Genomic DNA, 25,263 nt, shown 5'->3' with positions numbered 1-25,263 from the left:
TGTGTGAAGTCTTTCTGCGTCAGCACAACAGCCCTGAGCACACACCTCGCTCCCTCTCTCCTCGTCCCTCCTCTCTCCCTCTCTCCTTCTCTCTCTCTCTCTCCCTCTCCTCTCTCTCTCCCTCCTCTCTCTCTCCTTCTCTCTCTCTCTCTCTCCCTATGTCTCTCTCTCTCTCTCCCTCTCTCTCTCCCTCCTCTCTCTTCCTCTCCCTCCTCTTACCTCTTCTCTCCTTCCCATCACATTCCTTCAGAACCAGAGAGCTGGAGTCATGTTCTCCTCTGGTAACCAGAGCTGGAGTAATGTTCTCCACTGGTAACCAGAGAGCTGGACTCAAGTTCTACACTGGTAACCAGAGAACTGGACTCATGTTCTACACTGGTTACAAGAGAGATGTTAACAAGTTCTCAAATGTTCTTTGTGCTGAGAGGAAGGTCAGCGCCACTGCTGCAGGCAGCTGCTAAAAACAGACTTATTTCTGTAAGATCCATATGAGAGAGATAAAAGAGGGAGGAGAGAGATAGAGGAGAGAGATAAAGACATAGAGATAAGAGGAGAGAGAGGAGATAGAGGAGAGAAGGAGAGAGAGGAGAGGGGGTGAACGGAGAGGAGCAAGTGAAAATATCCAATCCAAGATTACACTCTATCAATTGTACATGAGAGCTGAGTGTACGTGCTGTGTTTGTCAGAGAGAGTACTTATAGTGTGTCAGTGCATAACTCTAAGTGTGTGTTTGTGTCTGTGACTCCGCCTGACTGTGTAAATGCTTCACAGCAGGCAGCAGCAATCCTCATAGTCGTTTAGGAACTAACGAATGATGCCGAGTTTATACATATGAACTTGTGTATGGAGGCCTGCTCCCTTCCCGGTCCTCCAGCCCCCCCCCCCCCCCCCCACACCCACCCAACCCCGTCACACACTTCCTGCTGCTGGTGTTCCCATGGTGACTCCGTGATTGACGCCACCCGAATAGTTTGTCCCGAGACTGCGTTACCAGGGGTTACCATCTGATTCACTCAAAGTGCACAGAGCGAGACTATTTTCTAAAAACTTCAACCTCGTAAAAACCACAGTTCGACCACTCCACCGAATACCAACAAGACCAAAACCATACGGAGAAGTCAGTGACACTTAAAATTTTATTTTAAAAGAAATTCCCAGCTGACAAACGTGGACTGAAACATTTTCACCACGACTGCTCCCAGACCGCAGAGCCTAGTTGTTGCTCATCTAGTCCTGAGAGCGTGAGAAGTCCACCGAGGTAAGATTTTAACATACAACCTCCACTAAACCCACATTTATCACTTTTATTTTACACTACACACTTCGCTAAAACGTTACTTGACAGAGACTTGACGTCTCTGTGCCATTGCTTATAAAAGGGCTATAAATAAAATTCGATTTGATTTGAAAGGCGGTCTTTTGTTCCAAAAGTTCCCGTTCAAATTCAGATTTCAGAAGACGGTTGAGTCTATCTTTGGTGTGTGGAGGTAGGAGGTATAGCGGGCCTGGCTGAGCGCTTTGAGTGTTCCCAGAAGAGCTCTCTAGTTCAGCTGCAGCCGGTCACAACCGCAGATTGAAGCGTGGGAGTGGAGCGTTTTACTGTACCAAATACTTCTAGCTACATTAACTGTGAGATAGACGCTCTCTCCCCCTCCCTCTCATCCTCTCATCATCGTCATTTGAAATGCTAATTCCCGTTCTCCCGAGTCCCGCAGGTGTCCAAACTGTGTTTGAAACGGAATTGCTTGTCATATCAGGTCACTCACACCCTAATGAGTAAATCTGCTCTCAATTTGAAGTGTATAAGTGGTGAAATAGGTCCGGTGAATGTTGTTTTTATATCAGCCTAGCGAGGTTACTCCAAGAATGTGTTCCTCTAAGCCCCCTTGATTGCCGTCACGTGGCAGGAGAGAAGCGGGCTGCTGTTGTCATTCCGTGTTGTGGCTGAAAACACGTTGGCTAAAACAAAAGAATAAATCCTAGTGTAAATACAAATCTAGCCACACCGCAGGACCAGGAGAGCTGTCAGGCCAAATAGTGTCCGACTCTTACGGCCAAATAGTGTCCTACCTGACGTCACAATGCCGTTCCGATGCAAGGACGCGTCCGTAGCTATGCCGACCTTAAATTCCTGAGATATCTACGCGTGCTAGCAGGAAACTGCTTCCACTCTACGATTTAACGTTTTTACTCCTTCGATAGCTAGTGCTAGATAGTGCTATCTAGCTAGTTAGTGTGCTAGCTAAAAAAATACTAATTTAGCATCAATTTTAACAAACCGGGAAGGCAACACGTATAGTATTCTACCTGCGCGCGTTGATGTCTCGGGAATGTTGAACGAGTGAAAACTTTAAATCGTAGAGTAGAATAAACTGGTTTGAATAAGCCTAAATACAAAACTTCATACCTAGTAACCAGTATAGCAACCATGACAGTTTCCTGCTAGCACGCGTAGATATCTCAGGAATTTAAGGTCGGCATAGCGACGGACGCGTCCTTGCATCGGAACGGCATTGTGACGTCAGGTAGGACACTATTTGGCCTGACAGAGCTCTGGGGCTCTCTCGGTGGGGTAGTGGGTGCTAGCATGAAGGCCCCACCCCTGAAACACTTCCCCTGGATACAAGCTGTGGTTCTGGGTCTTTTATAGAGTTCCTCCGGTTCTCTAACAGGGCTGGGTACCAAGTTTCTGGTTCTCTAACAGGGGCATGTAACAGGGTTGTGTAACATGGTTTTGTAACAGTAAAGAGAGCTCACACAGTAAGGGCATAAATACAGATGTGAATAAACTGGATGTCATTTTGTCATTCTACGTTAACCGCGGAAGTACACCTCCTTACATTCTATCACCCCCCCCCCCCCCCCCACACACACACACACACACCAGCACAGGTTGGTTTTAATACCCTAGTGGGGGCCAATAATGCACTCCCTTTGAAAATCCCATTATCCCCAACCCTAACCTTAACCCTTAATGTAACTCACACCCTGACACAAACTCAACCTAAAACCCACCAGAAACGGCACTTCAAGGACATTTGTCCCCACAAGGCTAGTTAAACAAGATCAGCAACACACACACACACACACACTGGCTAGCCAGAAGCAGAAAACTGCAGTCTGTCTGTGCTACCCAGGGAGTAGTTTCATACACTAGTGTGGGTGGAGGATACTACACACACAGTCATTTCACACACACACACACACACACACATACACACACATCATATTGGCATCTGTGTCTGAGCCTCTCTCTCTCTGTCTACCTGTCTGTGTCTACCTCTGTGTGTCTACCTTTCTCTGTCTACGTCTATGTCTCTCTCACTCCCAGCTCTGAGCACCAGCTTGTCCAATTTTCTCAACGTCCTTCTCTCCATCCCAATCTCCGTCAAACTCACACTTTTAGAGGAATAGACCCTCCTCTCCTCCCCCTCCTCTCCTCCCCCTCCTCTCCTCCCCTTTTCTCCCCCTCCTCCCCCTCCTCTCCTCTGCTCCTCTCCTCCCCCTCCTCTGCTCCCCTCCTCTCCTCCTCCCCCTCCTCTGCTCCTCTCCTCTGCTCCTCCCCCTCCTCTCCTCCCCCTCCTCTCCTCCCCCTCCGTGTCACACTTGCCACAGTCAGTGTAAGTCACAACAACAGTAAAACACAGTATCTGATGCTACTGATTAGAGTCAACATGGTGTAACATCAGTGCCTAGCAACACACTACAAAACACAGGTGATGATGGGGGGGCAACAGAGAGAGGAGGTTTGGGAGAGAGGGGCAGGAGACAGAGAGTTTCACTGTATGTGTGTGTGTGTGTGTGGCACATGCTTGTGTGTGTGCAGCGATGCGGAGTGCTGAGCGCGGGGGGGTGTGGTCCAGGAGTGAGAGCCAGAGGAGAGGGGAGCGCAGGACACAGGTGATCCTGCAGGGGGCGCTGGAGAGGCTGGACCAGGCCAGAGCCCTCCACATCAACACCCTGACCAGAGAACAGAGAGGCATCCACACTGACCTGATCAACATCCACACAGGTCTGTGTGTGTGTGTTTGGTATGTACCTGTGTGTGCTTGTGTGTTAGCGCACGTGTCTGTTAGCGTCTGTGTTTGTGTCAGGAGGTAACCAGTGCCCTGTATCCTAGGTAACCCCAGTAGGAGGAGCCTGCAGCCTCTGGGAGCTGTGAACCATGGCCTCTTCCCTGTCCCCCACAGAACTACACTTCCCATGATCCCCCGGGGCGGACAGGAGCCTGCCACTCACAGGTCAGCTCTCTTCTTGAACAGAAAGAAGGTGACTCGGGTTCTCCTATCCTGGTCCTCAAGGGCTGCTGTCCTGTATGTTTTAGATGTTTCCCTGCTACAGCACACCTGATTCAAATAAATGGGTTGTTATCAAGCTCAGTGGAAGCCAGGTAATGACCATTCATTTGAATCAGGTGGGCTCTAAAACATGCAGGACAGCGGCCCTTGAGGACCAGGATTGGGGAACCCCGGTGTAGAGGATGTGACATGTGACAGGAACAGGATGTGACAGGAACCGGAAAGTGACTCAGCAAAGAAGATATTTTCTTGGTGCTAATAGATGTGACAGTGTCGCAGAGAGAGGCTAATCTGCATGTGTGTGATAATGAGGAGAGCAGCTTCCTGGTCTAACTGCCTCGCTGGCTGAGGAAACGAGACTCCTCCCCCCTCCACGCAACATGGTCTCTATTGGTCCCTGCAGCCTGATGGTGATTGGCTGTGGGGCTGTAAGCCGCAGGACTGGCTGATTATGCTAATCCAGGAAAAGATAACGTTACACACACTCACATACATACACACACTCACATACATACACACACACACACATAGATAACAGCAGGGTTTAAACCAGACAGGCAGGAATAATACTTTATCCCTGGAGAGAGGGAGCATTGCTCTGAAGTTCTCTGCTTTCTGCCTGTCTGTGAGTGTGTGTCTGTGTGTGTGTGTCTGTGTGTGTGTCTGTGAGTGTGTGTCTGTGTGTGTGTCTGTGAGTGTGTGTCTGTGTGTGTGTGTCTGTGTGTCTGTGTGTGTGTGTCTGTGTGTAGTCTTCATCTCTGCTCCTCTCTGGTATAAAGCTGCTCTGCTCTCTGCACTTGTGGGCGGCTTTACTGATCCATGTTACACACGCGTTACACACACACACTCCTCCATGTGTTTGTGTGGCTTCCTCCTGTCAGGTATCTGCAGACTGATTCTAAACTCATTTTCTTTTACAATGTGCAGCCCACTGCCAACATCTGCTGGATTTATAGTTCTACCCCCTCCCTGTCTCACTCCCCTGCATGCTTTCCCTCCCTCTCTCTCTCTCTCCTTCTCGCTCTCTCTCTCCTTCTCGCTCTCTCTCTCTCCCTGTCTCTCTCCTTTTCACTCTCTCTCCCTCTCTCGCCTTCTCCCTCTCCCTCCCTGTCTCTCTCCTTCTCCCTCTCTCTCTCCTTCTCCCTCCCTCCCTCTCTCTCTCTCCTTCTCGCTCTCTCTCTCCTTCTCGCTCCCCCACAGCCACAAAGTTATCCCCAGAAGTGTGTGTGTGTATGAGTGTGTGTATGAGTGTGTGTGTGTATGAGTGTGTGTGCTGGTCCATGACTGTGCTGTCGGCTCTGTCTCACACCAGTGGCAGATCACAGAAGCTGCAAATGTGTTTGTCTGGCAGCAGATAGAACTGCTCTTAATGTGAACACCATCTAACTGTTAGCACTGAACATGCTGTCATGTATTAATTGGTGTGTGTGTGTCCCCAGGCCAGTGAGAGCTGAGGAGGAGGGGCTGCATGCTGTGGAGAGAGACCAGGGGGGAAAGGAGGACAAGGGGTTCTACTCCAGTCATGCAGAGAGAAGAGAGGAGGGGAGGGAGGAGAGAAGAGAAGGAGAAAGGAAGGAAGATGAAGAAGAGGATCATCAAAAACACCTCCCCCCCTCTCCTCCTCCGCCTTCTCCTCCCCCCCTCGCCCCCGATGGCCTTCCCAGAACCCTCCACTTCCTACCGGATTTCAGCCAATCCCTGCGTGAGGCTGGCAGGGCCCGTTACCTGCGTTACCGAGGACAACCCTCCTGTGAGCGGGAGCTGTCAATCACACAGATCTTCACCCACAGCACAGAGCAGCCCCCTGTCACTCCTCTCTCACCCCCACACACACACGCACTCTCCCCTCCCTCACCCCCACACACACAGGACCTGAAGACCTTCCTTACCTTTGTCGAGGTTAAAGGCAGTACGGAATAAGTGTGTCTCAAATTCAGGGGTGTCGTTAGACCCTTTTTACTGGGGCACGTGCCCCACTATAAATCTGCTGTGCCCCAGTAAAATCTAAAATTGGAGTTTTAACAATTTACTTCATTAGTCAGTGCATTATTTTAGATTCAGTACCGGAAAAAATCTACACAGTATCCCAATCAACACTTGTAAAAGTGTTAGCTTGCCAAGTAGCCACTGCAGCACAGACACAGAAGTCCAGGGGGGTATTCCAGAAAGCAGGTCATGTGACATAACCTGGTAAGTTAGCCCACCAGCAATGTTGCTACAACGCTGGGTGTCAGTTAACCTACCCGGGTATGTCACATGACCTGCTTTCTGGAATACCCCCCTGGTGTCGGACTCGGCGCACAAGTCAGAATTGAGGTAGGCTAAGAAAACATTACAAAACTAAAGATAGTTTCTAAATGATAGGCCTACCGATCATCTTATTTTGACAAAAACATATAAACAATACTACACAAATCTAAAAAAAACAGTATTTGCACTCAAATGAATGCCCAAAAAATGTGCGTGCTCGCATTAACTATTTATGTCCCTGCCAAAGCTGATATCAAACTTGCGTCTCTGAACTGTTATAGTGGGTTAATCAAGGGGAGTTTCTATAGCCTAGTAGTGCATTGTGCACAGCAAGCTTGAAAGAAAAAAAGGGACATGAATCAGGGGCCTGTGCCCCAGTAGAGTTTTATGTCTAACAACGCCTCTGCTCAAAGTGTGTCTCTATGTGTCGATATACATTGTATGAAACTGTATATAATAAAGCCACTGCTATTAGAATTAATATTGTATCAGAATTCAATGTGTTTACATCTGCATTGAAGATGAAAGAAGAGAGAGGGGGGGGGGGGGGTAAAGAGAGGGGGGTAAAAAGGGAGAGATAGAAAGGAAGAGAGGGGTAAAGGGAGAGAGAGGAAGAGAGAGAGGGGTAAAGAGGGAGAGAGGGGTAGAGAGAGAGGGGTAAAGAGGGAGAGAGGGGTAGAGAGAGGGGTAAAGAGGGAGAGGGGTAAAGAGAGAGAGAGTAGAGAGTATTTGTGGATGTGTAATTAACTCCAACATTCATCCTCTGCAGGCCTGCAGCATAGCTCTGAAGTGCTGATTCAGAACTCAGAGATGGAGGGAGGGGAGGGGGGAGGAATGGGGGGCAGGAGGGAAAGCGTTGAGTGCAGAAAGGAGGAGAGAGTTAGTCATGAGGAGAATGGATGCAGAACTGAGGAATACATCTCAAGTCAACAGAACCCAGATCTCTTAATTTCATGCGCATCACAACTCCTCGTTTCATTTCATTTCGAGTTAGAAGGTTGACGAGTTCCTGGCTGGTTGTTCTTCTGAGGGAGGCTGTGTGGAAGCTGGTCATGCAGAAGGGAGCAGCTCCCCCTAGTGGAGACTGGGTCTCACAACATCCCCTAAACACTGACATGAAGGATGTAGGGAACAATCGTTTCCAAAGTTTCATCTGATTATTTTGCTCACTTTGATAAGAGGCAAATCTACTGAAAACATTCAAATAAAATAAAAAATGTGCATTTATTTTTTTCACATGTTGATATTGGCTTTCATCATTGTCAACAAGTAAAACCTTGTCAGTCCTTCGATCCAACACTAAACATGACATCAGCATAAGTTAGACTGTCCATTTCACCATCAAATCATTGAAGCAGTGTTCCCAGCAGAGTGACATGCAGACACAGCAGATATACAGACAAGCTTCTTAGAGGCAGTTTATCCCAAGGTTCACCTGCCCCAACACCCTCCTCACCTGCCCCAACATCCTCCTCACCTGCCCGACACCCTCCTCACCTGCCCGACACCCTCCTCACCTGCCCGACACCCTCCTCACCTAGGCACTTAGTAGCAACTTCAGAGTAGGTAGCACAGTTGGTAGACAGACAGACAGGTAAACAGTAGGTAGCACAGTTGGTAGACAGACAGACAGGTAGACAGACAGACAGGAACATTGTCCACCTCGAATGTGATTAGCCGTACCCTGTGTCTCTGTCCTAGAGGCTAGGGGGGTCCTAGAGGCTGCCCCCCCCCAGGCGTGTAGCCCCAGGCCTGCAGAAGCGCAGCACGCTGGGGGGGAGGCAAGGAGAAGTACTCCCTCTGTTTCTGGGAGTAGGTCTGGATAGGAGCCACGATGCTGCGGTAGCTCCAATCCTGCCAACACACACAAATTTAGACATGACACACACCAACACACACATATCAACACACACACACATTCCCCCTGTGGTCTGACCTGCCAGCGCAGGTTGAAGTCGTCCAGCAGCTGAATGCGTGCGTCTCTGGAGGGAACACAGTCTGGAGGAGGGGTCTGCAGGAGCTCCACCCGCACCCCTGGGAGCAGCAGCAGAGCACGGACAGCAAACCAGCCGCCCAGCAGGGGGTGCACACACACACCATACACCTTCTGGAGGGGGAGGACATGGAGGTCAAGTAGACTGATTAGAAGATAGTGGACCCCCCATGGCTGCCTCCCTCCCTCCCCCTCACCTTGTCCCCCCAGGGCTGGTCCGGAACATCAGCCTGCTGGTAGTAGTAAGCTGCTCCAGAGACGTGTGCCGCCGTCTGGGCCAGGAACCGAGGCTTCCGGCTGGGCAACATCTCATAGTCGAAGCTCACCTCGACCTGCTTCCCTGGGAAACACTGCACACAACCACGCACACGCCTTTTACGAAAACGATTATATGTAACGGCCGCTTCCTCAGTTATATGAAAATCTGTCCACCCACATTTGAAACCAAACTTTCACCCCTGCAGCAGAGGTTATTTGACGGCCTGCGGGACACTACAACACCTGGCGCAGTCCGCTCGGCTCACCTGAGACACGGCTGTATTAACGTGGTGCTTGACGCACTGGTCTATGGGGTCGGAAAGGCCCTGGCAGCCGTTGCTCTCCAGGAAAGGCAGAAAGGCAAGTTCGAACATGGATGGCGTGCTGATAACCACCACCGCCAGGGTATCGTCTGGGTGGGGCAGGTGGAGGGCAGAGGGCAACACCGCATTGTACCAGCCGATCTGCGAAATTTAAGAGAGAAAGTAGAACAGGCGGCGTGATCTAGCACATTTGAAAGAAAGGTCGAAGCCACTATACCTTGAAAGGATAAACTTCAAATCCGAGCTTTGACAGTGAATCGTGTAGCGGTCTTCTGAAATCCTCCACATTCACACAGGGAGTCGCCATTGCTGAATGTCAACATAATGATGCATGCTGGGGAATGGTGTTCCTGTCACTAAGAAAATTCAGTCGACGTCAAACTATTCACTACAACCCCCATAATCCTGAGTATTTACAGTAGACAGTTTCGCTCCTGGATTTAAAAGTTGATTGGGGCCGTTGGTTTGTAAGTAGTGCTAGCTAATTAGCAGGCTACATAACTTGGTTATACATGTATTTAATGTGTTTGCATTTCCAAATGTACGATATAAATAATGAGCTGATTTTGTCGAGTCATTTGTTTGTTTTAAATGGGACTTCTGATATAACTCTTTAGACAGATTGGACTGCATGAACTGGTTCTCGATATCGTCTTAACAAGGCAGCCTCTGTCCACAGAAGCCTAGTAGTGCTTAGCTTCGACTAGTCAACCCCTATAGTATGGAGCTACAGTAGGTTTTTAGCAGGGTGTTTTACAGACGTCAATCAGTGCATTTGATCATTTGTCATCGCGTCCTTCAGTTTTGAGTACATGACTGGTACTATGTCTGACTCTGAATGAGTCATTGTTGTCAGGGTGTACTGGTAATTTATCATTAACATGTCAGCTAGTAGCAAGGCTACTTAGCGTAGCTCCTTTGAGCCACCATGGCAACTAAACCGCTAGTCTGAAATAACTGCCGAGGGTGTAACTCCATCTCACACGCAGCAGCAATAATCTTATCCTGTCACTATCAACCAGCCACAAACACGTCTAGTAATGTAATCGGTAGTTAACTTGCATTGCAACGTTATGTAGACTACGTGTACAGTATACATTTTTCTAGCTAGCTCGATCTCCCTTCAACGAATTTAGGACTCGCCCATCCTGACCAGTCCCAAAACCATGTTGTGTTCGTACTTATTTGATGTTGGCAGCTGAGGAGTCGAGATGAACTGGGACACCCAGCTGAGCTCTATTATGTCTGCCGCGGACGGCAGCGTGGCAAAGATGAGGGTGAGTACAACGGTCCACTAACAGGTGACACGAATTGTGTTAAATTACCTCTCCGCCACATTGAATTCTCGGTAGAGATTACCAGTAGATGGCGCCATAGAGCAACACAATACGAAGGGCACCTTGGAGAGAAAGGAAAAGCTGCTGACAATTTTCAATAATGAGTCATTGATATGATAAAAAATTTGAATTCCAGTTAATTCAGCTGTTGTCATGTTTCCACAGGAAAGACTGGCTACCTCACCAGGGAGGCTGGCTACAGGAAGACAAGGTGAGTTGAATCAGCTCATACTGATCTGACTTGTTAGATTACCTCTGATCCATGTCTATCTCTACCCTCTTATCCCCCCCCTCTCTCTCTCCCTCCCCTCTGTCCCCCCTCCTCTCTCTCTCCCTTCCCCTCTCTCCCCCCTCCTCTCTCTCTCCCTTCCACTCTGTCCCCCCCTCCTCTCTCTCTCCCTTCCCCTCTCTCCCCCTCTCTCAGATTCTGCTCTAGTGAGAGAGGTGTCTGGTGTGTCAGGCTTGGAGCCTCTTCCTCCTCTTCCTCCTCTCCCTCCTCTTCCTCCCCACTCCTCCTCCCTCGGCCCGGCGCTGCAGTGGACAGACCTGGCCGCCGTCCAATCACAGCTCCAGCTGCAGAGCCAGGTTTGTGTGTGTGTGTGGGTGAGTGTGTGTGGGTGAGTGTGTGGGTGAGTGTGGGTGAGTGAGTGTGGGTGTGTGAGTGTGGGTGTGTGAGTGTGTGTGGGTGAGTGTGGGTGAGTGTGGGTGAGTGTGTGTGAGTGAGTGAGTGTGTGAGTGTGTGTGGGTGAGTGTGTGTGGGTGAGTGAGTGTGGGTGAGTGTGTGTGAGTGTGTGAGTGTGTGTGTGTGAGTGTGTGTGGGTGAGTGTGGGTGAGTGTGTGTGTGGGTGGGTGTGTGTGTGTGGGTGAGTGTGAGTGTGACAGAGATGTTGGTATTGATCTAAATCTGGCTTGTCACATTGTCAGGCCATGGAGTCTTTCTCCCAGCGGCTGCGGAACATGGAAGCGGAGAGACAGTCCCAACAGCGCCACCTGGAGGAGCTGCAGGGTAACTACACCTGTCATGACATGGTCATGAGCAGGTGTGTGTTCTTGAGAGTCACCCCTCATGTGGCCCCCAGGGCAGGTGTCCAGGCTGAGGCAGGGGGCTGGCCGGGAGAGGGAGGAGGATAGGAGGAGCCCCGCGGAGGAGAGCAGGGTGGAGCAATGGAGGAGGGAGGTGGGGCGAGAGCTGGCCAGCCTGAGGACGCATGTCACCAGGGCGACGTCGCTAGGCAACCTGGAGGAGAGGTGAGGGAGGCGCCACCTGGGAGGCGAGGGATGGGAGGGAGAGGGAGAGGGGGAGGGAGGCAGGGAGGGAGGGGAAGGGAGTACTGGGCTCTCATCCTGATTGTCCTCTCCAGCTTCAGCTCCAAGCTCCGCAGAGAGGAGCTGGACCAGCTGAGGAGAGAGGTGGACAATCTGAAGACACAACTACGTGAGACACACACACACTTGCTCACACACACACACACACACACACACACACATACTCAGCACGTGTGTGTGTGTGTGTGTGAGACAGGAAGACAAGAGGAGGACATGTTTCTGCAGCAGTCTGAGTCCAGGGAGACCAGGAGGCAATATGAACGCAGCTGCCAGGTGACCTCTGAACCCGAACCTTTCACCTGCCTGACATCTGAACCCTAACCTTTGACCTGCCTGACCTCTGAACCCTAACCCTTTCACCTGCCTGACCTCTGAACCCTAACCTTTCACCTGCTTGTATCTCCACATCTGGAATCTCCTACAGTGTTTATGTCCTCTCTTTAACCTCTGACCTGTGACCTCTGACCTGTGTGTGTGCAGACGTTAGAGGAGCTGACCAGCAGCTACAGAACACACAGCCTGGACCTGGCCAAGACTGTCTCTCAGTACACACACACACAGCAGGAGGTGCGCCAGCTCAGGTGTGTGTGTGTGTGTGAGCATGGAAGGTGCATTAGTGTGTGTTTATAATAGTGTGTGTGTGGAGGGGTAGAGCTGATACCCTGTGTGTGTAACGTGTGTGTGTCTTGCTGCAGGGTGACTGTGACGGAGCTGAGGGAGGAGGTGAGGAGTCTGATTCTCAGAGAGAGACACTCCCCTACTGCCCCCAAACACACACACACACCAGGTGAGACACACACCAGGTGACACACACACCAGGTGAGACACTCCCCTACTGCCCCCAAACACACACACACACCAGGTGAGACACACACCAGGTGAGAGACACACACACCAGGTGAGAGACACACACACCAGGTGAGACACTCCCCTACTGCCCCCAAACACACACACACACACCAGGTGAGAGACACACCAGGTGAGACACACACCAGGTGAGAGACACACACACCAGGTGAGACACTCCCCTACTGCCCCCAAACACACACACACACCAGGTGAGAGACACACCAGGTGAGACACACACCAGGTGAGACACACACCAGGTGAGACACACACACCAGGTGAGACACACACCAGGTGAGACACACACCAGGTGAGACACACACACCAGGTGACACACACACCAGGTGAGACACACACCAAGTGAGACACACACCAGGTGAAACACACACCAGGTGAGACACACACCAGGTGAGACACACACCAGGTGAGACACTCAAAACATCTGTTCTCTTCCTGTAGCAGCTTTAGTATCAGCTCCGCCCCCCAGGCGCCGGGTCAGAGGTCAGGAGGCGGAGCCAGACTCGGGCTCTGAGGACTTCAGTCCCACCCCCAGCCTGGCGGAGGTCAGCTCAGACGACCTGTCCTGGCTGGACGACCAAGACCCTGGTGAGGAACACACGTATACACACACACATCCACCAGTGTTTCCCCTAGGATTTATTTTTGCAGTGGGGGCAGGTCAGTTAACTTAAATTTGCAATAACTGTAGACTAATACAATAACAGGCTTTAATGAACTGAAAACATAAGTTATACGACTTACAGTTCTCAAAGACGCACACACGCAATCTCAACTGCGCTGTGAAGCGCGTGTCCTTGCTATTCTCCGACATGCACTCTAACAATCACTGCTGATAGACGGCCTAAAATCTTGTACAGCCCTATTTCTGATACCGTGGCGGCAGAAATTTAGCCGTGGCGACAAAATCAGCATAGGGGAAACACTGCACACACAGGGCAGTAGGTAGGGAAGGAGGGTGGTTAGGCGGTGCAGACATGTCTGTGCTAGGTATAAGAGCTAACATTTTCAGTGTGAGTCATTCACATTGCAACACACCACCGTGTGTGTGAACAAAACACCCCCTCACTTGATAGTTAGAGAGAGAGACAGAGAGAAAGAGAGACAGAAAGAGTCCGAAAGAGACAGAGAGAGAAGAACCAGTCTCTTGCCTGAGGACAGAACATAGAAACCCTCATTTCCTCCTGACCAGTGTGAGCATGTGTGTGAGCGCATGTGTGTGTGTGTGTGTGTGAGCGTGTCTGAGCATGTGTGTGTGTGTGAGCGTGTCTGAGCATGTGTGTGTGTGTGAGCGTGTCTGAGCATGTGTGTGTGTGTGTGTGTGTGTGCATTCCCCTGGGCTGTACAGCAGCAGCAGGTCAGTCTTCCCGTACGTGATTATGATCAGAGCTCTGAATGTTTCCCAGAGTGATTAGCACACATACAGCCATGATTAGATACACACATACGTCTCTGTTACGAGAAGCACTTGAACCTTTTCCAAGTTCTTCTCAGGACAGAAAGGAGATCTGGATCTCTCCCCCTCTTTCTTCCTCCCCCTCTCTCCTCCTCCCCCTCTGTCCTCTCTCCCCCAGCCTCCCCCTGCCCAGTCTGAAGTAGCTCATCTCTCTCCTCCTCCCCCTCCAGCTCCTCGCCACCGTCGCTCCCGGATACACCTTGGCTCCAGAGGTCGGGACCTCGGAGGGGGAAGTGTCCTGGACGACGAGGAGGAAGATAACCTGGAGTCGGGATCAGAGCTCAGCCTTGATGACCTCTGACCAATCAGGAACAAGGAAGGGTCAGAATGCTGCTGCCTGCTGGTGAACTGAGAGGGGGGAAGGGGAGAGGGGGAGAGAGGGGGGGGGGAGGGTGAAGGAGGCAGGGGACAGACCAGACCGGGTTCCACATGTTGAGGATGAGAAGCTTCTGGCCTCAGGAGTGACCAGGGTTCTTCAGGAGAACCTCAACTGCTCCCTGACACAGACTGAACAGCTGCTCCAGGCAGAACCAGATGTTCCAGGTCCATGGTCGTGTCTGCTACAGAATGAATCAGGCCTTTCTCTCCTCGTCGTACTGTCAGTGTTAAGTACTGTGCTGCGGCTTGTCCGCACCACACAGATCCCCTGTACAGCCAGATAGTCTACAATAACATCTGTGTCAGCTCTGGAATAAAAGCTCTTGATTGGCTAAGACTGCGTGTGTGTGTGTGTCTGCCTGCTACTCACACTGCTACTGAAGACAACCACTAACTCCAAACAATTCAAAATATTTTTATTAAAATAAAAAAATCAAACAGCAGTAAAACCGATACAAAACTTCAAAATCGGGCACTAGTCTCCTCGATACTAGTCTCCAAGATACTAGTCTCCTCGATACTAGTCTCCAAGATACTAGTCTCCAAGATACTAGTCTCCAAGATACTAGTCTCCAAGATACTAGTCTCCTAGATACTAGTCTCCAAGATACTAGTCTCCTAGATACTAGTCTCCTAGATACTAGTCTCCAAGATTCTAGTCTCCAAGATACTAGTCTCCAAGATACTAGTCTCCTAGATACTAGTCTCCTAGATACTAGTCTCCAAGATACTAGTCTCCAAGATACTAGTCTCCTAGATACTAGTCTCCTAGATACTAGTCTCCAAGATACTAGTCTCCTAGATACTAGTCTCCTAGATACTAGTCTCCAAGATACTAGTCTCCTAGATACTGGTCTCCTAGATACTAGTCTCCTAGATACTAGTCTCCTAGATACTAGTCTCCTAGATACTAGTCTCCTAGTCCCTTTTGAGAAGGAGGATGGAGAATAGGGTTGGCTTGTTCCTGTTTTCTCTAAAATCCACTCACACACTCTCTCTCACACACACACAGCTCTGAATGAACTGGCCTGGCACATGCTCCCACACAACAACACTGCATGATCGATGACACAGTGTGCTGATGAAAGCGTTGAGCAACAGTGTTGCTTGGCAGCGTTGGCACTGCTGTAAAAGACAAGCTTGGGGAGGGCAGGACAGCAGAGACCATACGCCCGTCCCAGCATGCATCTGGGCCTGTGTGTGTGTTGGACCCCTCCACGCAGCACACCCTGTAACTAGCACAACGAATGTAACAGCAGGATCTTCAGAATGTTTTTTGTTTACATGGAAACACAATGATAATCAACACCCCACCACAACCATCACACAGACACACACACTCACACGCCCTGTTTCACTCACACACGCTTTCTCTCACACAAATAACCAATACAACGTAAAGTGCATCTATACTATAACTAAGACCAGGCACCACTCAGTCCAGTCCTGGTGTCTCTCTCCTGGTCGCTCTCTCTCTTTGTCTCTCTTCTCTCTCTGGTGTCTTCTCTCCTGGCCTCCCTCCCTCTATGGTCTTTCTTCTGGTCTCCTTGTCCTGGTCTCTCTCCTGGTCTCGTGTACGAGTTGCACATGAGAGAGGAGGGGAGAGGTGAAGACCTGAGAGGAGGCAGGGTGGAGCGTCAGAGTCCAGTAGGGAGCATCAGGAGGTGCAGACTGAGTCCAGTAGGGAGCATCAGGAGGTGCAGACTTCCAGGTCAGTAGCTGTAGAGAGGCGAGTCCTCCATCATATCATCCTGCAAACACACAGGACACACACTGATGTCACACAGCCACACGGTTACAGGAACCAGACTAGACCAGATCAGGACCAGACCAGATCAGGACCAGACCAGATCAGGACCAGATCAGAACAGATCAAGACCGGACCCACCATGGGGAGGTCCTGCAGCCGGCGGAACTCTGGCCGGTTGTCACGGCGCCGCAGCCTGATGAAGACAAGGAGGGTGATGATGATGGCGGTGATGATGAAGGCTGCGACCAGGCCAGCCAGCAGGGGGTCCAGACTGGGGGCGGAGCTTACCGGGTCAGCCTCCGCTGACGCACATATGAACACATATACACATATGAACAGGACAGAAAAGTTCAAATGTCACTGATGTAGTATATGAGCATGTTTGCATGTGTGTGTGTGTGTGTGTAAAGTGTGTGTTTGTGAGCTCGGGCTGAACTGGCATCTCAACAAAGACCATGTTGTTCTTTGTTTCCTTGTACAAGTCTGTTCCTGCCTCGACACACACACAAACACACACACAGATTCCCAACCCAGTAGATCTGAAGCTTGTTCCCACAAGGTCACAATCAGAGCTATGTTGTGTTGAGGAGGGTTAGGGCTGGTTTCCCAAAAAGTTTACATCAAAAAAGCGTGACAGTTCTTCTACTTGAGTGAATGATGTGTGTCTTTGCTCACCTTCCCCTACGTTGAGTTGAGGGGAGCTGTCCTCCTGGGTCTTGGCCTGGGCTGGGGGGCTGCTGCTGGGGGGGTGGGCAGGCTGCTCTGGGCTGGGGGTCTGGAGGGCGGAGGGCAGGGGGTCCTGGGAAGCAGGGGGGGTGTTGGGCTTGGGACTGGGGGTCACTCTGGGCCTGGAGGGTCCGGGGGTGGGGCTGTGGGCCTGGGGGGAGGTGGGGGCAGGAACAGCTGGGGTGGTGAGGCTGGGGGAGGATGTGGTTGAATGTGTATTAGGAGGGTGACGTGTGGGGCTGGAGTGTGTGCAAGGCGGTGAGGGGGTGTGTGTGTGGGGTGCAGGTGTGGGGCTGGGTGTGTGAGGCGATGTGGGGGTGTGTGTGTGGGGTGCAGGTGATGGGCTGGGGCTGGGTGTGTGAGGCGATGTGGGGGTGTGTGTGTGGGGTGCAGGTGAGGGGCTGGGTTGTGTATGGGCTGTATGGTTGACAGGTGTGGAGGTTGTCTCTAGTGTGTCTGTTCCTGAGAGGCCCCCCTCTGGGGGGGGAGGGGAGGCAGGGTGCATCCCACCTGGAGGAGAGAGCCCAGGGTTAGGGTCAGGGTCAGGGTCAGGGTCAGGGTCAGGGTCAGGGTCAGGGCCAGGGCCAGGGTCAGGGTCAGGGTGCATTGTGGATGGGTGTGCCATTCAGTATGCTTGTTTGAATGTATATGTGTGTGAAGGAGTTCAAAACAAAACAAAACTCAACATTTCCCCCAACATTTCTTCAGGTTTATTTTAGTCCATATATCTGTCACATACTCATGAGAGGGTGTGCAGCCATTCTGGAGTGTGTAGAGAGGTGGTGTGAACCAGAGCTGAGACTGTGTGTGTGTGTCTGTGTGTGTGTCTGTGTGTGTGTCTGAGTGTGTGTCTGAGTGTCTATGTATGCACGGCAGGCTCTAAAGCTCTCACCTCTCCGTAAGAAATCACACTGTATTAAATCCCAGCTCTTCTCCCCCCCCCCCGCCCCTGTCTCTCCACATTCCCTCCCCTGAATCAACCTCAGCTTACCTGGGGGGGCTGAGTCCTTCTGGTGGGGGAGGGGGGGCTCCACTGTTGCCATGGTGCTGGTGGTGTTACTGGTGGTGTTACTGGTGGTGTTACTGGTGGTGGTGCTGGTGGTGGTGCTGGTGGTGGTGCTGGTGGTGTTACTGGTGATGTTACTGGTGGTGTTACTGGTGATGCTACTGGTGATGTTACTGGTGGTGTTACTGGTGGTGTTACTGGTGGTGTTACTGGTGATGTTACTGGTGGTGTTACTGGTGATGTTACTGGTGGTGTTTGTGTTGTTGAGCCCCTCAAGGGGAGAAAGGTGCCCTCCAGAGGGGGAGCTGTCTGCACGGGGTATCTCCAGGAAACTGTGCTTTTTCTGGGGAGCCACACCGGGGTCCTGGCCTGGAGATAAAAACACAGGTTGGTAATCTTGTGTTTAGCTGATGCTTTTATGCAAAGCAACAAGGGGGATTTGAACCTGTGACCTCTTAATCAGCAGTCGGATGTTCAACCACTTAGCTACACTGATTCAACTATCTGGCTCTGCTGCCTGTTTGAAGAGGAACACAACACTGAGATGTCATTACTGCTCACAAACCAGAGTCATGGTTCCTTTCATTCTCTTCCTCATCACTCACTCACACACACACAGACAAAGAGATCATAACACACACACACACACGTGGCTGTATAATTTGTTCCCCAACTCCTTTTGTTTACATACGCAGACATCGTAACACAAATCATAAGACACACAGGCGAGTAGTGGTACAATACTGGCCTTGTTCCTTCAACTCCACTACAGTGTGCACTTGTGTGTGTAGGGGACGGAAAAGCATAAAGAGAAATTGTGTGTGTGTGTGTTTACCCAGGCTGCAGGATGACAGACCTACCCACATTTGGAGCGGAAAGAGTTTTTTTTTAACCCACGCAGCACGAAGCTGATGGCAGACACGGAGGTTGCTGATGTTACAACACAGTACAACTCCGCGCTTCTAATCCGTGATCTTCTAATAGGCTATTTACTATACGCACTGCTTTGTTTATGTCGATTTAAATAAAAACGTCAGCTACGCTTATGTGAACGTATGTAGTAAATGATTTCGGCTAAGGTAACCAGGAACTTAAACTGTACCTCAGACATACTTTACTTAATTACAGGAAACACGCATCACACACTAATATTTCAAATGTCATCCCTGCGCGCCCTTTTCACATTTTAAAAGTGATCCATCTACACTAAAATCAAAGCTGTCATATTTCCTGTACATGAAACGAAGCGTCTTACCTGTTACCCACGCAGCCAGGCTGAGGAGGAACAGCGCGTGAAGAGCGACGTGCACGGCGTTCTCCATCGTCCACTTTACTATCACAAATAAAGTATCGTCGGGTATTTCAGGAGTAAAAGCCGCAAGTCTCTGTGCGTCAGCAATAACCGTCGACTACGCCAGTCCGTGAGACGTCGCCGGGATTCAACTCAGCTTGTCAGTCTGCGCGTGTGGATGCGCCAGGTCTGCGCTCTGTCCGTTTTACATAGACTGCCACGTGTTCCGCACTCCTTTCAAATTTGCCAAACTGTTTAGCAAGTTCAAAAACCGTATGGCCAATGTGCGTTGCAACGTTAAAGGCTGACCTTCCCGTGTTCGGTTTTGTTAGTTTAGTCTGATTTGCCCAAGCTTAATGTTCAGACAATAACGTTACAGTTACCACCTAAGTGCGCGCGTCAACCAATTCTGAAAGGTGGTTAGTTTGGATCACGGAGGAGGAGCGCTTTCACCCTCGAAGTTAAGACTATTCTACAGTAACCCAGGCTATAGTTAGGCTGTGTATTAGCGTCTACACATGTGTGTGTTTATTTTACCCTGAAAATATTACAATTTGCTTTAAGTAGGCTAAGTATAATTGTCGACACTTGAGTAACGGCAACAGTGCCTTATTTCAAACGCACTTTGTAACAGATAGGCTACAGTGGTGACAAGCGGCGTTACTTGAGTTAAATGAGTGTTTATAAATGAGTGTTTATAGCGCCACAAGCTGTCGCTGTGGTTCCACAAATGGGGATTATTCAATCGGAAACTCAACCAAAACACCCACCAGGGAAATTAATGTCTTTCTGAACACATTTCCAGTATGGAAAGTATAGCGGGAACGAATTGACCCGTTTCAAATGGGCTTTGCACTTCCCCATACTATTGTTGACTGAATGGATATTAACCTTATCTAACTGTCTTGCTTTGAATGACAATACAAAGTTATATCACAAATATGTAACAAATGGTTTTTGCACCTAGCCTAAATGTTGATAACATGCTTACTATTTTTATTGCTCTATTTGCAACACAAATGTTAAAATAAGATAATCCTTTATTTGTCCCGCAGTGGGAAAATTGCAATTTGCAATTGTTATGCCATAACAACACACAGTAAACCCATTTCAAGCAAACGTACACGACTCGGACTAAATCTCAGTGTGGAATCATCTAGACTTTATAATGACTTTATAGCAGTTTACAGTTCATCTGACAGATAACTCATATACAGATAGACTCCTATCGGGGGTTTCAGATTTTATCAAAACCTGGCAACCCTGTACGAACAGCGGGACCGAGCAGTGTCTGTCCAGCATCATCTTTCACCACCGTCGCAGTACGAACAGGAGAATATCTAGACATAAGATGCCATTTACCTACCTGATCCCACGCATGTTTAAATAGTAGCCAGTCAATATAATATTTAACCATATTGTTGACCAATATTTTATTGGCTAGCTAATTAGTTGGTCACATTCAGGTACCGTTTGTTAGACTAGGCTAGGCTAACTGGCTAGCGAGTGATGGTGTTACGAGCCTTTTAGCTAGCTAGCAGCGGCTCCTGTCATTCAGTTACCCGGCGTAAATACTGACTCCCTTTAAAAGAACAAGCGGAGCTCCATAATCCCCTCTTCGAAGCGGGAATTAATTTGTCCTCCTAGCTATCACTTAGCTAGAAATCCGTCTCCTGTGTTTTGAATAACAAGATAGAAACAGACAGAGTAGACCATCGAATTAGCGCGCTAGCTGGCTAGCTAGCTGCCTGGATCCCCATCGACGGTCGCGTTCAGAAGACATGGAGATATCTGCGAGGATAGCAACGACTCCAGATGCACTGGATTTTACAGTGGAAAACGTGGAGAAGGTACCGCACGCTCAATACACTACCTAGTGAGATTCCTGGTTTGGCATTTTCTCTTTCTTCAGCGATGGATGAAACCTGAATGATTCAATCTAGAAGGGACTTCAGATGAAATTGGTTTTAAGCAATTTATAGTGTGTTAAACGGAAAGACTAGGTTCGCTTTAGTCATTTTTTGTTTGGGATTTGTTCACCTCAGTGACTCCAAACCTATATATTACGTGTGTGTGTGTTTGTTTGAGAGAGACTACGTGCGTGTGTTACAGACTATTTGTGTGACCGTGAGTTTGTCTGTCTGCCTGCTTGTCTGTCGGTCTGTCTCCATGTTTCCTTCGGTGTTGGCCAGACCCGGCTACAGCCCCGAGTCAGTTAGACAAGCTGTCTGGTGTCTTGTCTGTCTGTGTGTGTGTGTGTGTGTGTGTGTGTATGTGTGTGTGTGTGTGCGTAGTAGAGTGTGTGGACTGATGTGGCAGGGGGCTGGTTACGGGGATGAATCTTCCTGTTGCTGGGTGGCCATCCACTAGAGCAGCGGGGAAAGAGAGGGGGAAGGGAGGAGACGAGGGATGGGCAGAGGGAGGGAGGGAGGGAGAGCCGGCAAGGTGTTGCTGCAGAGGAGCAGAAATGATCAGATTAGATGGAGGAGGAGGGGAGGAGGGTATGCAACGACATCCTGAGAGAGAGAGAGAGAGAGAGAGACAGAGAGAAGAGGGAGGAGAGGGGAGAGAGAGAGAGACATAGAGAAGTGGGAGGAGAGGGGAGAGACTGGAGCGAGGCAGGTGAAGGGTTGGACCTCAGGGAGGAGTCTCCATAGCGACCTGCAGCTTGCTCTCCTCCTCTCCGCGGTCCAGATTGTGACAGAGTGGCCATGCTGTCTGCCCGCTGATGCTGTGTTCCTGCTGACTGTGACGGCGCCATTTTAGCATTTTAGCATTTTATTTCCCAGCTACTTGCTGCTCTCGGTTACTGCCGTGTAAACACACACACACACACATACTGTACATACGTACATACATTCACAAACACATTCATACACACACATGAACACATACACACACACAAATGACCTTAATTGAAGATAAGAACAGATCAATGGACAGGACATCTGATCTCAGTACGTAGTTACTGTGGCAACAAGGTGTGTCAGTACAGAGTTACTGTGGCAACAGGGTGTGTCAGTACGTAGTTATAGTGGCAGCAAGGTGTCAGTACAGAGTTACTGTGGCAACAGGGTGTGTCAGTACGTAGTTATAGTGGCAGCAAGGTGTCAGTACAGAGTTACTGTGGCAACAGGGTGTGTCAGTACAACAACCTTAAGTTGCTATGTTGACAGGCAGCTGTCATGTCAATATGACACTATATCTCACAGAAGTATCTCACTCCACTCTGTCTGCCTGTCTGTCAGCCTGTCTGTCTGTCTGCCTGCCTGTCTGTCTGTCTGTCTGCCTGTCTGTGTCGTGGTCCGTTTTTTTGTCAGCATTGTTGTGCGGGAGAGGGAGAGGGAGAGGGAGAGAGATGGAGAAAGGGAGAGGGAGAGGGGGAGAGAGAGAGATGGAGAGAGAGAAAGAGAGAGAGAGGGAGAGAGAGAGGGAGAGAGGGGGAGGGGGAGAGGGAGAGGGAGAGGGAGGCAGAGATACCGAGCCAGGCACCGCCGTCCTCCACACACACACACACTCTGTCTCTATGCTACAGTGATGCTGGAGTGCTTCCTGACGTATCAGCTGCAGTCTCCTACAGGAAGCAGTGTCTGTTCTCTCACTCTGACATGGGGTGTGTCTGTGTGTGTGTGTGTCTGTGTGTGTCTGTGTGTGTGTGTGTGTGTGTTGAAAGCCAACGTGTGGGTTTAATTATATCTTCTTTTGCCAGCTGGGATACTGTCACCATTGGCAACGGAGGAATTGTTTCTTAGTTTTTCGTTCTCTCGCCAAGAGAACACACACACACATACATACATATGCACACACATACGCACACACACACACACACACTCTTCTGCTTCCTGTGAGCTACCTCTGTGCGTGTTATGCATTGTTTACAAATGTTTTAATAAATAATAAATGTAATGCCATGTGTGCCTGGACTCAGATCATACCCACTGAGCTAAAGCCTCCCTCTCTCTCCCTGCCCTACCCTCCCTCTCTCTCCCTGCCCTACCCTCCCTCTCTCTCCCTCTCTCCCTGCCCTGCCCTCCCTCTCTCTCCCTGCCCTACCCTCCCTCTCTCTCCCTCTCTCCCTGCCCTGCCCTCCCTCTCTCTCCCTCTCTCCCTGCCCTGCCCTCCCTCTCTCTCCCCTCTCTCCCTGCCTTACCCTCCCCTCCCTCTCTCTCCCTCTCTCCCTGCCCTGCCCTGCCCTCCTCTCCCTCTCCCTCCCTCTCTCCCTTCCCTCCCTCTCTCTCCTTCTCTCCCTGCCCTCCCCTCCCTCTCTCTCCCTCTCTCCCTGCCCTCCCCTCCTTCTCTCTCTCCTTGTCTCCCTGCCCTCCCCCCCTCTCTTTCTCCCTCTCTCCCTGCCCTCCCCTCCCTCTCTCCTTGTCTCCCTGTCTCCCCCAGGCTCTGCACCAGTTGTACTATGACCCCAACATAGAGAACAAGAACTTGGCCCAAAAGTGGCTCATGCAGGCCCAGGTGTCCCCTCAGGCCTGGCAGTTCTGTTGGGCCCTGCTCAGCCCCGACAAGGTAGCACTCACACTCTCTCCCATACACACTCTCTCTCTCTCTCTCTCTCACACACACACACTGTCTCTGTCTCCCTCGGTCTCTGACGCCTGTGTGTTCCGCAGGTTCCAGAGATCCAGTACTTCGGTGCCAGCGCCCTCCACACCAAGATCTCCCGCTACTGGTCCGACATCCCAGCCGACCAGTACGAGTCTCTGAAGACTCAGCTGTTCTCCCAGATCACCTGCTTCTCCTCCGCCTCCAAGATGGTGCTGACACGGCTGTGCGTGGCCCTGGCCTCCCTGGCGCTCAACACCATGCCAGACGCCTGGCCGGGGGCGGTGCCGGAGATGGTGCGGGCGTTCCAGGAGGAGGGTGGAGGGGTGGACGGGCGTGCGCGCTGTCTGGCCCTGCTGGAGCTGCTGACCGTCCTGCCGGAGGAGTTCCAGACCAGCCGCCTGCCGCAGTACCGCAAGGGACAGGTGGGGGGTGCTCGCGTTAGCAGTTCTAGCTAGTGTTAGCGGTGCTAGCTGGTGCTAGCTAGTGCTAGCATGTACGGTGCTCTTCCACCAGCGTCTCCAGGGTGTGTGGTGTGTGTGCCCCCAGGTGCGGGGAGCCCTGGGCAGGGAGTGGGGCTCCGTGTGCCCCCTGCTCCAGCAGCTGCTGCGCGGGCCTGACAGCCCCGGGGCGGTGCGTGCCCGGGTGCTGCGATGCCTCTCCTCCTGGGTGCTGCTGGACGTGGAGCTGTCCCAGAGCGAGGGCCTCATACACGACTGCTTCAGCGCCCTGCCAGACCCCGAGCTGTTCGACCCCGCTGTGGAGGCCATCGTCAACGCCATCTCTCAGCCTGACTCTCAGAGGTGAGGGGAGGGGGGAGGGGGGGGGAGGGAGAGAGGGAGAGAGGGAGGGAGGGAGGGAGGGAGGGGGGAGGGGGGAGGGAGGGAGGGAGGGGGGAGGGGGAGGGAGGGAGGGAGGGAGGGAGGGAGGGAGGGAGGGAGGGAGGGAGGGAGGGAGGGAGGGAGGGGAGGGAGGGAGGGAGAGAGAGAGGGAGGGAGGGAGGGGGAGAGGGAGGGAGGGAGGGAGGGAGGGAGGGAGGGAGGGAGGGAGGGAGGGAGGGAGGGAGAGGGAGGGCAGGAGAGGGAGAGAGGGAGAGGGAGAGGGAGAGGGAGAGGGAGAGGGAGAGGGAGAGGGAGAGGGAGAGGGAGGGGTAGAGAGATAGAGAGAGGGTGAGAGCAGGGGAAGGTAGAAAGAGAGGACATTGGAAGGACATCAGAGGGAGGGAGGTGACAGCCAGGAAAAGGAGTGAGGGAGCATTTTTCGGCTGGCTGGCGTTACCATGGTTACAGAGCAGGGGAGCAATGTCATCATGCCCTGATTGGTCCAGACCTGCCAGGCGGCCATTACCCCTCCCCCCAGAGAGAGGAGAAAGCATTCTCTCCATCCCTCTTTTCTCTTTCCCTTTCTCCCCCTCGCTCTCTCTTCACCTTTTACTCAGGCAGAGTAATGGATCTTA

General features: G+C 51.1%; 5 protein-coding genes across 10 annotated transcripts in view; 3 read left to right on the top strand and 2 right to left on the bottom strand.

The window, feature by feature from the left end:
* The first annotated feature begins 1,000 nt into the window (after positions 1–1,000).
* ccdc190 (coiled-coil domain containing 190) lies at positions 1,001–7,029 on the top strand. Of its 2 annotated transcripts, none has more exons than XR_014750783.1 (4): positions 1,001–1,258; positions 3,827–4,031; positions 4,121–4,241; positions 5,738–7,029. XR_014750783.1 is itself a non-coding variant. In XM_084692952.1 (4 exons), the coding sequence occupies exons 2-4, from the start codon at positions 3,829–3,831 to the stop codon at positions 6,216–6,218; spliced, it is 786 nt and encodes a 261-aa protein (XP_084549078.1). In that variant the 5' UTR covers positions 1,001–1,258; positions 3,827–3,828; the 3' UTR covers positions 6,219–7,029. The 2 variants fall into 2 exon arrangements, 1 of the variants encoding a protein (XP_084549078.1); XM_084692952.1 differs by having other exon boundaries at positions 3,827–4,012.
* A 724-nt stretch (positions 7,030–7,753) lies between these two features.
* mmachc (metabolism of cobalamin associated C) lies at positions 7,754–10,453 on the bottom strand. 2 transcript variants are annotated; one of them, XM_084693108.1, is made up of 6 exons: positions 10,304–10,453; positions 9,340–9,478; positions 9,066–9,263; positions 8,739–8,891; positions 8,485–8,652; positions 7,754–8,402 (listed from the first exon to the last, which is right to left on the bottom strand). In XM_084693108.1, exons 2-6 carry the CDS (start codon positions 9,427–9,429, stop codon positions 8,253–8,255), a joined length of 759 nt encoding a protein of 252 aa, XP_084549234.1. In that variant the 5' UTR covers positions 9,430–9,478; positions 10,304–10,453; the 3' UTR covers positions 7,754–8,252. The 2 variants fall into 2 exon arrangements, with proteins under 2 accessions (XP_084549234.1, XP_084549233.1); XM_084693107.1 differs by having other exon boundaries at positions 8,485–8,655; positions 10,304–10,451.
* On the top strand, positions 9,463–14,818 carry LOC146221450 (uncharacterized). 4 transcript variants are annotated; one of them, XM_084693106.1, is made up of 12 exons: positions 9,463–9,589; positions 10,321–10,399; positions 10,625–10,670; positions 10,884–11,044; positions 11,384–11,465; positions 11,539–11,707; positions 11,821–11,894; positions 11,982–12,058; positions 12,266–12,366; positions 12,481–12,572; positions 13,094–13,237; positions 14,276–14,818. In XM_084693106.1, the coding sequence occupies exons 2-12, from the start codon at positions 10,334–10,336 to the stop codon at positions 14,404–14,406; spliced, it is 1,143 nt and encodes a 380-aa protein (XP_084549232.1). In that variant the 5' UTR covers positions 9,463–9,589; positions 10,321–10,333; the 3' UTR covers positions 14,407–14,818. The 4 variants fall into 4 exon arrangements, with proteins under 4 accessions (XP_084549232.1, XP_084549229.1, XP_084549230.1 ...); XM_084693103.1 differs by having other exon boundaries at positions 13,091–13,237; XM_084693104.1 differs by having other exon boundaries at positions 9,471–9,589; positions 10,259–10,399; positions 13,091–13,237.
* A 64-nt stretch (positions 14,819–14,882) lies between these two features.
* Positions 14,883–19,659, bottom strand: LOC146221449 (uncharacterized). Its single transcript, XM_084692909.1, has 6 exons — positions 19,221–19,659; positions 17,951–18,334; positions 17,111–17,469; positions 16,909–17,032; positions 16,372–16,535; positions 14,883–16,234 (listed from the first exon to the last, which is right to left on the bottom strand). The coding sequence occupies exons 1-6, from the start codon at positions 19,285–19,287 to the stop codon at positions 16,196–16,198; spliced, it is 1,137 nt and encodes a 378-aa protein (XP_084549035.1). The 5' UTR covers positions 19,288–19,659; the 3' UTR covers positions 14,883–16,195.
* Positions 19,660–20,534: 875 nt separating this feature from the next.
* ipo13b (importin 13b) overlaps positions 20,535–25,263 on the top strand; it is a 20,733-nt gene continuing 16,004 nt past the window's right edge. The window contains exons 1-4 of the mRNA XM_084692957.1: positions 20,535–21,106; positions 23,646–23,771; positions 23,876–24,232; positions 24,357–24,610. Coding sequence (XP_084549083.1) covers positions 21,038–21,106; positions 23,646–23,771; positions 23,876–24,232; positions 24,357–24,610 — 806 coding nt within the window. The 5' untranslated portion in view covers positions 20,535–21,037. The remainder of the gene's footprint in view (positions 21,107–23,645; positions 23,772–23,875; positions 24,233–24,356; positions 24,611–25,263) is intronic.

This window comes from Hypomesus nipponensis, chromosome 26 (genome assembly GCF_054491055.1).
Source record: "Hypomesus nipponensis isolate SF chromosome 26, ASM5449105v1, whole genome shotgun sequence".
NCBI lineage: Eukaryota > Metazoa > Chordata > Actinopteri > Osmeriformes > Osmeridae > Hypomesus > Hypomesus nipponensis.
This window is presented reverse-complemented; position numbering and strand designations above follow the sequence as displayed.

What these genes read in the sequence shown, in the direction of transcription:
- ccdc190 (XM_084692952.1), top strand. Translation starts at nt 3,829, where the DNA reads ATGCGGAGTGCTGAGCGCGGGGGGGTGTGGTCCAGGAGTGAGAGCCAG. An exon ending in CCTGATCAACATCCACACAG is followed by an intron (nt 4,013 to 4,120) that starts GTCTGTGTGTGT and finishes CCTGTATCCTAG; the next exon opens with GTAACCCCAGTAGGAGGAGC. An exon ending in CAGGAGCCTGCCACTCACAG is followed by an intron (nt 4,242 to 5,737) that starts GTCAGCTCTCTT and finishes GTGTGTCCCCAG; the next exon opens with GCCAGTGAGAGCTGAGGAGG.
- mmachc (XM_084693107.1), bottom strand. Translation starts at nt 9,429, where the DNA reads ATGGCGACTCCCTGTGTGAATGTGGAGGATTTCAGAAGACCGCTACAC. An exon ending in TTAATACAGCCGTGTCTCAG is followed by an intron (nt 8,892 to 9,065) that starts GTGAGCCGAGCG and finishes GGTTGTGTGCAG; the next exon opens with TGTTTCCCAGGGAAGCAGGT. An exon ending in ACCAGCCCTGGGGGGACAAG is followed by an intron (nt 8,656 to 8,738) that starts GTGAGGGGGAGG and finishes CTCCCCCTCCAG; the next exon opens with AAGGTGTATGGTGTGTGTGT.
- LOC146221450 (XM_084693103.1), top strand. Translation starts at nt 10,334, where the DNA reads ATGAACTGGGACACCCAGCTGAGCTCTATTATGTCTGCCGCGGACGGC. An exon ending in CTAGGCAACCTGGAGGAGAG is followed by an intron (nt 11,708 to 11,820) that starts GTGAGGGAGGCG and finishes TGTCCTCTCCAG; the next exon opens with CTTCAGCTCCAAGCTCCGCA. An exon ending in CAGGAGGTGCGCCAGCTCAG is followed by an intron (nt 12,367 to 12,480) that starts GTGTGTGTGTGT and finishes GTCTTGCTGCAG; the next exon opens with GGTGACTGTGACGGAGCTGA.
- LOC146221449 (XM_084692909.1), bottom strand. Translation starts at nt 19,287, where the DNA reads ATGGAGAACGCCGTGCACGTCGCTCTTCACGCGCTGTTCCTCCTCAGC. An exon ending in CCTGGCTGCGTGGGTAACAG is followed by an intron (nt 18,335 to 19,220) that starts GTAAGACGCTTC and finishes TTTTATCTCCAG; the next exon opens with GCCAGGACCCCGGTGTGGCT. An exon ending in CTGCCCCCACCTCCCCCCAG is followed by an intron (nt 17,033 to 17,110) that starts GCCCACAGCCCC and finishes CCTGCTTCCCAG; the next exon opens with GACCCCCTGCCCTCCGCCCT.